We start from the raw sequence: 14,908 nt of genomic DNA, 5'->3' as shown, positions 1-14,908 counted from the left end.
TGGGTAATTATTAGATTACATGTTAGACATTACTGCACTGCCGGAACTAGAAGGACAAGCATTTCGCTACACTTGCATTAACATCTGCTAACCATGTGTATGTGACCAATAACATCGGATTTGATGATGTGCAATGATGTCCGCCGGGGAAAAAAACGTGTCTTTGTTGTTGTAATATCGCAAGCGGACATGGCAGTTTCACCACTACGGATTCTACCTTTAAGTCAATGGCATTGACTTTAGATCTTACATAATAATAGTTTGGGTGAATTATATATAATAGAATTAAGTTGATAACTTGAATTATACATATACATACAGTACCAGTCAAAAGTTTGGACACACCTACTCATTCAAGTGTTTTTCTTTATTTTTACTATTTTCTACATTGTAGAATAATAATGAAGGGCATCTCCTGTGTGGTTCCCACCGTGAAGCATGGAGGAGGAGTTGTAATTGTGTGGGGGTGCTTTGCTGTTGACACTGTATGTGATTTATTTAGAATTCAAGGCACACTTAACCAGCATGGCTACCACAGCATTCTGCATCGATACGCCATCCCATCTGGTTTGCGCTTAGTGGGACTATCATTTGTTTTTCAACAGGACAATGACCCAACACACCTCCAGGCTGTGTAAGGGCTATTTGACCAAGAAGGAGAGTGATGGAGTGCTGCATCAGATGACCTGGCCTCCACAATCACCTGACTTCAACCCAATTGAGATGGTTTGGGATGAGTTGGACTGCAGAGTGAAGGAAAAGCAGCCAACAAGTGCTCAACATATGTGGACTCCTTCACTCCTTCAAGACTGTTGGAAAACCATTCCAGGTGAAGCTGGTTGAGAGAATGCCAAAAGTGTGTAAAGCTGTCTTCAAGTAAAAGCGTGGCTACTTTGAAAAATATAAAATATATTTTTATTTGTTTAACACTTTTTTGGTTACTACTTTATTTCATAGTTGTGATGACTTCACTATTATTCTACAATGTAGAAAATATTAAAAATAAAGAAAACCCGTGGAATGAGTAGGTGTGTCCAAACTTTGGACTGGTCCTGTGTATATATATATATATTAAAAATAAGACATACGAGGTAGGCAATTGTTAAAACACTAGTTTTCTTCTTTGAATAAGTTATATCACACATCATATATGCAATCATTCCATGAGTTTCTGGGAATCCAGAATGTTTAGGGATCCCTACCATCCAACATCAAAATACATTTCTGATGATTGAAATGTTTCCCCTATATTTGAAGCCTTCATAGTAATTTGTTTACTGGGAGGATATTAAGTGTCGGCAGGGCTTGTCTCGCTCACTGATGTTAATTGCTGAGATGATTGGGTTTACTCGAAACATGAACAGACAAGCAAAAACAAGTTCAGATTCTGATTAGCGATATGAATATCTGAGCAAGGCACCCAGACATCTCTGAATCTCTGCTCTCATTAGATCGATTCTCCCAGCGTAATATCACAGCACAGAACCCAAAATGGATGTCAGAATAATCCCACGCAGCATGTCATCAAGCCCACACATGCACACACATACACACGCACGCACACACAAATGGCTTGAAATGGACACACAAGATCATGTTCATAGTGTTCCAGCAAAGCTGTTGACCTGGACCAGGGTTCATGACCCAGGCTTTGGATCAGGAGGACCTGGGCATTGGTTCCCATGTAGAGGGCCAAACTGTTTGAAATTATGTCATTTCAACCAGATTTTCCTGCTGGGTTGGAAGTGATGTTGGATGAGATCTGACTCTGGCCAGGGCATGGATGGGATCAATGGGTGAGGTGTAGACATGAGGTCAGTGTGAACAAAACACATATGCACGCACATAAACACGCACACACAATCTCATCTGCTGAGGGAAAAGCCATAGCTCTGGTTGGTTGCTGATATCTACACTAGATACTCTGCCTTTACACCTGAGAGAGATGGAGCGGGAGTGGGCTAGAGAGAGAGAGAGATGGAGAGAAAGAAAGAGAGAGATTTAAGAGAGAGAGCAGGAGCAAGAGAGATAGTGAAGGAGAGAAAGAGAGAGATGGAAAGAGAGAAGAAGAGAGACTCACTTTAGTTGGATAGTTCGGATAGTCTACCTGTAGAAGCTCTACAGATGGTCATACTATCAACAAACCATTTGTTAATAAGCAACTACTTGTTAAGGTTAGGTTTAGAATAAAGGTAAGGGTTAAGGTTAGGATAAGAGTTAGGGTTAGTAGGTAGTTAGTTAAATTGTTACTGATAGTCTGTAGAGCATCTATAGATGGACTATCCAAATAAAGTGTTACCGAAAAGAGACAGTGTGTGTGAGAAGAAGAGAGCATACATACAGCAGGGACAAAGGGAGTCTGGTGACAGAGCTGCACTTGTCAGATTTGCATTTTAATAAGTGTAACCTACTGTACTTTAAGCTGATCAGAAGACGCAATAGAACCTGATTCACTTGGACATCCCTCAACACTGTTGTAACATTTAAAGGTACATTCTGCAAAATTTACACCTGTTTAATAGTTATTTCAATCAACGATATACACCTGTAGATTTTTTAAGAATATAAATGATATAACTCTTATCTTTTTTAAAACTGCATTGTTGGTTAAGGGCTTGTAAGTAAGAATTTCACGGTAAGGTCTACACCTGTTGTATTCGGCGCATGTGACAAATACAATTTGATTTGATGTGTTGGAGCTGCCGTTTGGCTGATATTGAATTATGGAATGTTTCTTTAAAGGGGGGCTGGGGTTTGCTTCCTGTGATATTGCATCTGTTAAGGAGGTATCCAACTACCAACACAGAGATCCTATAAATATGTAATTATATACTGTAGGTGTCACGACTCCCGCCGAAGTTGGTCCCTCTCCTTGTTCGGGCGGCGTTCGGCGGTCGAAGTCGCCGACCTAGCCATCACTGATCCTCTTTCATTTTCCTTTGGTTTTGTCTTGTCTTGTATCACACCTGGTTCCAATCCCATTCATTACATGCTGTGTATTTAAGCCTCTGTTCCCCCTCATTGTCCTTGTCGGTGATTGTTTGTTTGTAAGCATTGTGCAAGATATGTTCTGGTGTGCGACGGGTTTTGTACCCACTTGTATTATTTTGTATATTTTGGTTTTCTGAGTTTGAGCACTTATTAAACTGCTCCGTTTTATACCAAGTTCGATCTCCTGCGCCTGACTTCCCTGCCACCAGCACGCACCCTTACAGTAGGAAGGGTTGGGGAGTAACGGATTACATGTAACGGATTAAGGGAACACAAAAAACGGTAACTGTTATCAATTACGTTACCAGCAAAAATATTGTAATCAGATTACAGATACTTTTGAAAAACTAGATGATTACTTCGAGGATTACTTTTAAATTCAGAAAGGATGTTTGTGAAACAAAATCTTCAACATTTCTCTGTTTTCTCAATGACATTCAAATCAGCATTGAAAAAAGGTGCAAGTTTACGGTGGTTCCACCTGAGCGAGTCTGACCACAAGTCAGCGACCAGTATGATGACATACCAAATGTGTTTGATGGATCGCGGGAAAAGAGCAGGAATAGGCTTTTGTAGGCTACAGTCCAAGCTATGTCTTCCAATGGTGCGACTGCTGTCGGAATCAAAAGATTATCCAACTTGAATAAATGCTTGGAGGTAAGGATGTCCAGTGGTGTAATCTACGGCGATACGGATATCACTTATTATTGATATCTACATTGCGCATTGATGTGAGTCACACTGCTGCTCTCTCATTTAGCTATTTGCGCCTTACGGATTGTGGTTGTTGTGGATGGTTGTTCACAAATATAAATGTGTATTTGAACCCAATAATGGTTGAATTCAAGGAGTTTAAGCTGCCTATCAATCATTGTTTTTGAAACCAGTGGATAGCCAGTGAAAAATGCGTTCCTGCAACATCTGCATAGTGCGGATCCCAGCCTATGGAATAAAAGTGGGGCTTTTATTGCTCAATCTAATTCATGCTGATGAAAAAAATACATCCATAGGCCTAATGGACACATGCTCAAATTCGCACACTTTTGATAGACTTAATAGGGCAATCTGTAGATGCTATATCCATTTTTGGGTGTTTGGGATAGGGGGCAGCATTTTCACGTTCGGATGAAAAGCGTGCCCAGAGTAAATTTCCTGCTACTCTGGCCCAGAAGCTAATATATGCATATTATTAGTAGTATTGGATAGAAAACACTCTGAAGTTTCACGTTCACGTGAGAGCGAGCTCTGTTCCATCGCACTTCTGAAGACAATGGAATTCTCCGGTTGGAACATTATTGAAGATTTATGTTAAAAACATTGTTTGACATGTTTCTACTGACTGTTACGGAACTTTTTGACATTTCGTCTGCTTTTAGTGAACGCGCTTCGTGACTTTGGATTTGTTTACCAAACGCGCTAACAAAAGTAGCTATTTGGACATAAATGATGGACATTACCGAACAAAACGAACATTTCTTGTTGGAGTCCTGGGACTGCATTCCGACAAAGTTCAGCAAAGGTAAGTGAAGATTTATAATGCTATTTATGACTTTTGTTGACTGCATAATATGGCGGATATATTTGTGTCTTGATTGGGCTCTGAGCGCCGACTCAGATTATTGCATGGTTTGCTTTTTCCGTAAAGCTTTTTATGAAATCTGACAGTGGTTGCATCAAGGAGAAGTGCATCTAAAATTCCATGCATAACAGTTGTATATTTTAGCAATGTCTATTATGAGTATTCCTGTAAATTGATGTGGTTCTCTGCAAAGTCAAAGGATGTTTTGGAACTTCTGAATGTAAGGCGCCAATGTAAACTCAGATTTTTGGATATAAATATGAACTTTACCAAACAAAACATACATGTAGTCCTATGAGTGTCATCTGATGAAGATCATCAAAGGTTTCTGATTAATTTTATCTATATTTCTGCTTTTTGTGAATCCCCTCTTTGGCTGGAAAAATGGTTGTGTTATTCTGTGAATAGGCACTCACCTAACATAATCGTTTGGTTTCGTTGTAAAGCCTTTTTGAAATCGGACACTGTGGTTGGATTTACAATAAGTGTATCTCTAAAATGGTGTAAAATACATGTATGTTTGAGGAATTTTAATTATGGGATTTCTGTTGTTTTGAGTTTGGCGCGCTGCAGTTTCACTGGCTGTTGAAGAGGTGGGACGCTACCGTCTCACGTACCCTAGAGAGGTTAACACGCCTACCATCATTTGCTGATCAATAGTCTGCACATTACACCTTAGACACACTCAAACACAATGCAGCAGCTGTTGCTAAATCACACAGCTGTATAACTATTCCCTGAACTTTACTACACCGATCACACTGTATTTTCTTAATGTATGTTTCTTTGTGAATGGCAATTTCATCATGACCACCTCTCCTGCTGATCACCAGTTATCTTAGCTACAGACACCTACCTGTCTCAGTCAATGAGAGAATGCTTGAAATAGACAAGACGGAGGCATTTTCGAAATTCAATCGGACCCCCTGCAACTGGACATTTTATGACTCCTGTTTCCAAGAATCGAGGACAGTATTGCCAAGGTTGGTTGAAAATGTTCTGTGCTACACCACAGTACCTGTCCTATAACTCCCAGTAATGGATACCAAAAATATTTGATGAAATCACATTATCTGCTGTAACAATTTTTAGCTACAGGTCTCTCCAATTTACTACACCTGAGACACACGCAGACACACTGAACTGTACCACTGTTCATACTGTATTTTATTAATGTTACTTCTACCATATAACATTCTTGTTGAATACCCAGTTCTCTTTTTGAGTTAGTGTTAAAGAGTGTACATTTCCCTGTATTTTAGATTGACAACCCTGTTTTTTGTAGATTGACAAATAAACATTATTTGGATATATCTGGTCTAACATCTGTTGGAAGATACAGAGCCCTGTACAGTTTATATAAATATATTCTGTAAATCTAGAAAGGCAAACCATTTTGAATATAGAAAATATTCATATTTATCTTATGGTGGTTCTACATGGTCTTATGCTGAGCCACACTGTTCTTTATCCGGCTTCGGTACACTGGCAATGGTTGTTGTCATGGTGGGTTCAGAAAGCTGAGACTCTTTGTGCTTGTGGAGAATGCGGTGTACAGCCAGCTGGATAAGAATCTGACGGAAGTGGTGTATGGCTTGTAGACCTTCTTAACCACCAACTGTTTAGACCTCTTGCAGGAGATTTGCTGGTACTGCACATCTCCTGGAAAGACATGGGTGTGGTGTTTGCATTTCACACTTTTTTTGTGGGAGGGACTTACGGCAACACGCCTTTGTTGGTAAAAGTATCAACCAAAAGGGACCTAAGTGTTTAGAGACAGGCTATTGTGTTGTCTAGGGACAATTACGGATATTGGGAGCTGCTTTTGAGAGGAACAATCTGTCAATAAAGTGAATTTGCTGGGGGGCTGCAGAAGGTGTGAAACGTTTTAGGAGGGCAGTTCTTACACAGCATGTATTGTTTTTTTATTTGTATTTAACTAGGAAAGTCAGTTAAGAACAAATTGTTATTTACAATGATGGCCTACCAAAAGGACACAGCACGAAGGGCAAGAAGGTAGAGACAACAATATATCACACAAAGCAGCCACAACTGTCAGTAAGTGTCTATGATTGAGTCTTTGAATGAATAGATGTATGGGAGATTGAGGAAAAATGGCATCTCTCAATTGTTCTCATACACAGCAATACATTTACTGTCTCTAAGCAGAACTCTGCACAACCAAAAACTCCTTCCTTATCTCAAAGACCTGTCTGTAAACCTCCCCAGCCTATTGACTTTGACAGATAATTCTTGTCAATAGTAGCCCTTGACAGGGGATTTTGTAAACTTGTCTTTGTATTGTGTTTTGAGAATCTGCAGAGGGAAGAATGATGTGGTTGTGTCAGTAGTGTGGTAGTCTTGATTTTATACCTTTCAGTGTCCCTCGCTGGTTTCTGTCCCACAATCTTGTTGTGCTCTTGTTGTGTGTTCGCTCCCTCATGCTGCCGCTTTGGGTATTTTTCAGCAGGGCACTGTGGAAGGACTCGAAATAACCTGAGTTTTACAAAGAGAAAAGCTGTAGACTAAATTGATTACATGGTCTGGAAGGTACTCTGTGGTCCTCAGGCTACCTCTTACCACCTATAAACACAAACCCATACAAACACTACCCAATTCATGTTTATGCCATGTTACTGTAAATTGAGCAATCTTAGTCGTCAACGTGTAAATATTTTTGCCAATTTACCTTAATCTTCTGCATAGCTAGGGGTTGGAAGCACATGATGGGGTAATCAGATTCTGTACTGCCTACACCAATATACACAATAGAGGTCGACCGATTTATGATTTGTGAACGCCGATACCGATTATTGGAGGACCAAAAAAGCCGATACCGATTAAATCGGACGATTTTGTTATATTCATTTGTAATAATGACAATTACAACAATACTGAATGAAAACTTATTTTAACTTAATATAATATATCAATAAAATCAATTTAGCCTAAAACAAATAATGAAACATGTTCAATTTGGTTTAAATAATGCAAAAACAAAATGTTGGAGAAGAAAGTAAAAGTGCAATATGTGCCATGTAAAAAAGCTAACGTTTAAGTTCCTTGCTCAGAACATGAGAACATATGAAAGCTGCTGGTTCCTTTTAACATGAGTCTTCAATATTCTCAGGTAAGAAGTTTTAGGTTGTAGTTATTATAGGAATTATAGGACTATTTCTCTCTATACGATTTGTATTTCATATACCTTGGACTATTGGATGTTCTTATAGGCACTTTAGTATTGCCAGTGTAACAGTATAGCTTTCGTCCCTCTCCTCGGTAGGGGCTCGAACCAGGAACACATCGACAACAGCCACCCTCGAAGCAACGTTACCCATGCAGAGCAAGGGGAACAACCACTCCAAGTCTCAGAGCGAGTGACGTTTGAAACGCTATTAGCGCGCACCCCGCTAACTAGCTAGCCATTTCACATCGGTTACACCAGCCTAATCTCGGGAGTTGATAGGCTTGAAGTCATAAACAGCTCAATGCTGGAAGCACAGCGAAGAGCTGCTGGCAAACGCACGAAAGTGCTGTTTGAATGAATGCTTCCGAGCCTGCTGCTGCCTAACATCGCTCAGTCAGACTGCTCTATCAAATATCAAATCATAGACTTAATTATAACATAATAACACACAGAAATACGAGCCTTTGGTCATTAATATGGTCGAATCCGGAAACTATAATTTCGAAAACAAAACGTTTATTCTTTCAGTGAAATACGGTACTGTTCCGTATTTTATCTAACGTATTTCATCCCTAAGTCTAAATATTGCCGTTACATTGTACAACCTTCAACGTTATGTCATAATTATGTACAATTCCTCGTGGAGTGCAATGTAAGGCAGGTGGTTAGAGCGTTGGATTAGTAACCGGAAGGTTGCAAAAATGAATCCCCGAGCTGACAAGGTAAAAATCTGTCATTCTGCCCCTGAACAAGGCAGTTAACCCACCGTTCCTAGGCCGTCATTGAAAATAGGAATGTGTTCTTAACTGACTTGCCTAGTTAAATAAAGGTGTAAAATAATCGGCCACAATCGGTGTACAAAAATACCGGTTACCGATTGTTATGAAAACTTGAAATCGGTCCTAATTAAATCGGCCATTCCGATTAAATCGGTCGACCTCTAACACACAACAATAATTATTTAACCACCCCACTAATTGTATTGATCTCTATTAGACTGACTAGCTTAGCACACCTAACATGGACATGTCAATGTTGTCAGCTTGCTGTTAGCTAACTAGCTAGCATCACTAAATTGCTAGCCAGCGGAGAACCAACTAACCAACCATATACACATTCATCACTGCTACCAACACACAAACAGAGAGTGAGTTAGATATATCGACATTTCTATTTTTAGTAATAGTGTGTTTTCCAGACAGGGGTGGAATAGATGGCTACCCTATTGAGCTAGCTCACATTAGCTAATGTTAGTCAAAGATAGAACAAACAAGCAAACATCTTTAATCTGCTTAAGGTAGCTACCAGTCTACCAGTGACTACCATGGCATAGGTGAAATTGATTGCAGTGTGTAGCCAAAAGATTAGCTAGTTATATGATTTAGCTGATGGCTTTCAGAGATCGATACAGGACTGAAATGTTAGCTAACTTACCTAGTCCCGCTAGGCAAGCAAGCTAGCTGATGTAAATTACCTCTAATCGAGAATCTTCCATTTTGTTGTGAAGAAAAACATTGATGGTATCACATCACTTATCTGCTGTCGTCGAAATGGATTACTGATCAGTTCAGCCTGAAAATCCCTCTGATAATCTTTGGTCACCATAAGCATCATTCTTGATAGCCGCAAGCCACTGGCAGCATCGGGGTAAATCTCTGGTAGGTAGAACGGTGAAAGATAACTTATTTTTGCAATTGTTTGTAATTAGCACAGCAAGGCACAGAACATCACATGGGCATGATGACACACGTTAGTGAAAAACAAACGTTTTCAAAAAAGACATTGCCTAGAGAAGTTCTGAGTTTGTGGCACGCCCCATCTACCTACTGGGGAGGTATCTGCATTCTCTATGAATGCCGGACTTTGTTGTTCACTATGAGCAGACGAATACACAGTAAGTCAATACTTCCTGATTCTACCAGTGAAATTAAAATGTGCTCGTTTTAGCTTGTGGTATAGTTTATGACAAAAACGTAATGTTGTTAATATAGTAATGACGATATGCCGTGGCAGAGACAGGACATATGTTGGAAAGATTTTCATGGTTGTACATTTTATCTGTAGAATGTGGTTATTTTCTTTAATATTTTTTTTGCGAAAAAAAAACACCCTAAAATATTAATGTTCAAGTAACTTTCATTGTTATAGTTCAGAATAAATAATGCAAATTAGTGTCAAAAAGTTAATAAAATACAAAACAGTTAAGTGTTTACAACTTAAAAAGATAACCATATGGGTGGTGATGTCACTTTATTACTTTAAGTATTGAACACTGAAATACTTTGAGTTGGGTTATTTTAATGGTTCTAGGCAACAGGTTTTCAACCCAAAAATGTTTTTGAGGAACTAATTACATTTTACAGTGAATGTGATTCTATTCATTCTAGCTGAGTATCAATATTTTGATTAATCTATTTACAGTGTATCTCTGTATCTGTCAGAGTTTAGGTCTAGACATGAAAGCTACCTTTTTACATATGTAATAGAAGATGCAATCACTGAAATCAGCATACAAAACTGCTGTTAATATATGGAAGAATTCCCTCTGAATCTTTTCAACTTCAGTTTGAATGAAGATGAATAGAACAGAATGCAGACAAAGAACTAAGAATGAATAGAATAGAACCACTAGAACAGTGAAGAGTTCCACAGACAAAGAGCACATACGATTAAAAGAAGAAAAAAAAAAATCACCATCCATATTCAATTCCCTTCAGTCTCTTTATTTTCCAGTAACTACTAGTAACAATTGATACAGAATAGAGGAACAGATCAGAGAAATTCATTGAGACTAACATTTTCCCTCAAATACTAATGAGATAAACATTGCCAGAAAAAAAAAACATCCCTTTTTCAGGACCCTGTCTTTCAAAGATATTTCTCAAAAATCCAAATAACTTCACAGATCTTCATTGTAAAAGGTTTAAACACTGTTTCCCATGCTTGTTCAATGAACCATAAACTATTAATGAACATGCACCTGTGGAACGGTCGTTAAGACAATAACAGCTTACAGACGGTAGGCAATTAAGGTCACCTTTATGACAACTTAGAACAATAAAGAGGCCTTTCTACTGACTCTGAAAAACACCAAAAGAAAGATGCCCAGGGTCCCTGCTCATCTGCGTGAACGTGCCTTAGGCATGCTGCAAGGAGGCATGAGGACTGCAGATGTGTCCAGGGCAATATATTGCAATGTCCGTAACTGTGAGACGCCTAAGACGGCACTACAGGGAGACAGGACGGACAGCTGATCATCCTCGCAGTGGCGGACCACGTAACAACACCTGCAAAGGATCTGTACAGCCAAACATCACACATGCGGGATAGGTACAGGATGGCAACAACAACTGCCCGAGTTACACCAGGAACGCACAATCCCTCCATCAGTGCTCAGACTGTCCAGCCTCTCTCAGCCTATTGCGTACAGAGGGCTTGTAGGCCTGGTCTGGTGAGGCAGGTCCCTCACCAGACATCACCGGCAACCACGTCGCCTATGGGCACAAACCCACCGTCGCTGGACAAGACAGGACTGGCAAAAAGTGCTCTTCAGTGACAAGTTGCGGTTTTGTCTCACCAGGGGTGATGGTCGGATTCGCGTTTATCGTCGAAGGAATGAGCGTTACACCGAGGCCTGTACTCTGGAGAGGGATCGATTTGGAGGTGGAGGGTCCGTCATGGTCTGGGACGGTGTGTCACAGCGTCATCGGACTGGGCTTGTTGTCATTGCAGGCAATCTCAACGCTATGCGTTACAGGGAAGACATCCTCTTCCCCCATGTGGTATCCTCAACCTGACATGGGCCTCCAGCATTACAATGCCACCAGCCATACTGCTCGTTCTGTGCGTGATTTCCTGCAAGACAGGAATGTCAGTGTTCTGCCATGGCCAGCGAAGAGCCCGGATCTCAATCCCATTGAGCACATCTGGGAACTGTTGGATCGGAGGGTGAGAGCTAGGGCCATTCCCCCCAGAAATGTCCGGGAACTTGCAGGTGCCTTAGTGGAAGAGTGGGGTAACATCTTGCAGCAATAACTAGCAAATCTGGTGCAGTCCATGAGGAGGAGACGCACTGCAGTACTTAACACAGCTGGTGGGCACACCAGATACTGAATGTTACTTTTGATTTTGACTCCCTTTGTTCAGGGACACATTATTCCATTTCTGTTAGTCACATGTCTGTGGAACTTGTTCAGTTTATGTCTCAGTTGTTGAATCTTTTTATGTTCATACAAATATTTACACATGTTAAGTTTGCTGAAAATAAACCCAGTTGACAGTGAGGACGTTTCTCTGAAATGTTGTTGTTGATCCCTTAATCCCTTTCCTATCAGATCTAGGCTGATCATCAATTCACAGCCATCTTGTTGCTGGAAATAACACAGCTACTAAAATACAACCACCATTCAAACACCCAGGACTGCCTGGGATGCAAAACCTGTCAAAGCATGTCAACTTTGATATTAGAAATGGAAATTCTCTACAGCTGACCACTAACACTCATCCAATAACATATCTTTCCATCATAACAAACAGAGATTAACAATTCTAAACCATGATTGGTATCGGAAAGATAGATCAATAAACATGATCAATTGGATATGAAGGGCACGATATACACTGTATGAATGCTCTACAGTCTATACAGTACCAAACACCACGGTAGAGCAGGAATATCCATTCCTGGATCCATAGCCTTTCTGGTTTTAATTTCTCCCTGGTGCTTAATTGATTGATTACTGTAAAGTTATTAGTTGGCCATGCAGAGGGTCCATTCCCTAGCACCTGATCAGAGGAAAAGGTGTTTTAGACCTCCTTGCTGTAGAGTATGGGTTGAAGTTACACTCTGGTTACTACTCTTAACAACTAACTTGTCCTAATTGAAAGTACCAACCCAGGCCCTGGAGTAGTGACAGTAAGGACATTATCACATGAAGTTTGGAACCCTGGTTCGATTTCCTGGGGCGTTTGTGAGAATTCTACAGAAAACGTTTTGCATTCACAAGACCCGAAAATAACTATTTCAGGGTGTGCTTAGCAAGACACACATTTTACATGACGTTAGATACAGTAGCTAGCTTGTTTAGAAAGGGTAAAAAAGGTCCAGGCCTCTCACGCTGCCGTGCCACAATACCTGGTGTTTTGGTCCTGTATCTTGGACCCACTACTCACGCTGGTCCAGGATTAATTTCAGCCAGGGTTCGTTTGCGTTTCACACATGCTTTATAGCGTGGATGAGGGTACCGAACGCTCTAGGACCTGGATCATAAGTGGATATGTGAAAGCGCCCTAAGAGCAGAGCAGTATACCCAGGCTGACAAGAGAAAGCCTGACAAAGGCTCTGTTCTACAGTCTAATTTAAGAGCTGCTTCTGCTCTGTCTTATTAACAATTTACTAGACATCAGTCTATGCCATCATGCCTCCATTGTGGCATAATCTGCGTCACAAACTGAACCGAACGCACCGGTGCCCTGAAATGCAACCTTTCATGTCTGGGCACTTATACATTAAACCATGCAACTTTCATATGAGGGCAATCAGGACATGCACTGTTCAGTCTAGATAGGGTTGACTTGACTTGTCATGTCATACTTGACATTGTATGTGCGCGTGCCAGTACAAAGAACATAGCATTAACGAACAGGTCCCGATAGGATTTAGTATTCTAGGTTGCATTAGTATTTTTGTACAAGCAAGCCGTAAATTAACTAGAGACAAATATTTGGCGCCATGTAAATTTTGATGGCTGTTGCATAAATTCTCTCATCTGTGATTTGTCATGAACATCTAGGAGGATGGACTTTGCCAGAAAATGCTGTGGCTTAGTCCTGCTGATTGGGCTCTCGACGAATCACCTACAGGGGGCTCGGCTCGTTGACAAGCTCGTTGACAAGTACTTAAATAAGAAAGTTGACTTGTTTTTTAAGAAATTTAAAGGTCTCTCCTTTTGATTACAATAATTCCGGGACACTTCACTTGACATCGTACGTGCCTTGTGGCAGATAAGGTTCATTTAGTTGACATGGTACTGTATTGGTCATGCCATTAGAGAGACTTGTACAGAGTAAAGATGACCTCATTAACTCTGTGTCAGCTCTGCCAGATAGGCCTCTGTATGCTGAAGCCTCCCTGAGAGTCGCTGTGCGTGCGAGAGAGAACAAGAGGGGCAGTCCCATCAATTAGTTAGTTCAAAGAGCCATCAACCAATGCACACATGCATACTAGGGCTAAAGTGGAAAGTGGAAAGCCTTCCCAGAAGTGTGGAGGCTGTTGTAGCAGCAAAGGGGTGACCAACTCCATATTAATGCTCATGAGTTTGGAATAAGATGTTCAATGAGCAGGTGTCCACATTCTTTTGGTAATTTAGTGTATTTAAAAAAAATATATACAGTGGGGAGAACAAGTATTTGATACACTGCCGATTTTGCAGGTTTTCCTACTTACAAAGCATGTAGAGGTCTGTAATTTTTATCATAGGTACACTTCAACTGTGAGAGACGGAATTTAAAACAAAAATCCAGAAAATCACATTGTATGATTTTTAAGTAATTAATTTGCATTTTATTGCATGACATAAGTATTTGATCACCTACCAACCAGTAAGAATTCCGGCTCTCACAGACCTGTTAGTTTTTCTTTAAGAAGCCCTCCTGTTCTCCACTCATTACCTGTATTAACTGCACCTGTTTGAACTCGTTACCTGTATAAAAGACACCTGTCCACCCACTCAATCAAACAGACTCCAACCTCTCCACAATGGCCAAGACCAGAGAGCTGTGTAAGGACATCAGGGATAAAATTGTAGACCTGCACAAGGCTGGGATGGGCTACAGGACAATAGGCAAGCAGCTTGGTGAGAAGGCAACAACTGTTGGCGCAATTATTAGAAAATGGAAGAAGTTCAAGATGACGGTCAATCACCCTCGGTCTGGGGCTCCATGCAAGATCTCACCTCGTGGGGCATCAATGATCATGAGGAAGGTGAGGGATCAGCCCAGAACTACACGGCAGGACCTGGTCAATGACCTGAAGAGAGCTGGGACCACAGTCTCAAAGAAAACCATTAGTAACACACTACGCCGTCATGGATTAAAATCCTGCAGCGCACGCAAGGTCCCCCTGCTCAAGCCAGCGCATGTCCAGGCCCGTC

General features: G+C 40.7%; 1 protein-coding gene and 1 long non-coding RNA gene across 3 annotated transcripts in view; one reads left to right on the top strand and one right to left on the bottom strand.

The window, feature by feature from the left end:
* Window positions 1-14,908, top strand: part of LOC139576408 (uncharacterized) — a 530,253-nt gene that overhangs the window by 185,188 nt on the left and 330,157 nt on the right. The gene's annotated exons all lie outside the window — the stretch shown is intronic.
* LOC139576399 (reticulon-4 receptor-like) overlaps window positions 1-14,908 on the bottom strand; it is a 120,885-nt gene that overhangs the window by 85,691 nt on the left and 20,286 nt on the right. The window contains exon 1 of one of the 2 annotated variants that reach the window (XM_071402503.1): window positions 6,944-7,454. The exons of the other annotated variant lie outside the window; for it this stretch is intronic. Within the exon in view, the coding sequence (XP_071258604.1) occupies window positions 6,944-7,013 (70 nt within the window). The 5' untranslated portion in view covers window positions 7,014-7,454. Of the gene's footprint in view, window positions 1-6,943; window positions 7,455-14,908 lie in introns of those variants that run through there. 2 annotated transcript variants of the gene reach the window in all.

Source organism: Salvelinus alpinus, chromosome 5, assembly GCF_045679555.1.
Source record: "Salvelinus alpinus chromosome 5, SLU_Salpinus.1, whole genome shotgun sequence".
NCBI lineage: Eukaryota > Metazoa > Chordata > Actinopteri > Salmoniformes > Salmonidae > Salvelinus > Salvelinus alpinus.
Note: the sequence above shows the minus strand (reverse complement) of the source record. Positions and strands in the feature narration are given on the sequence as shown.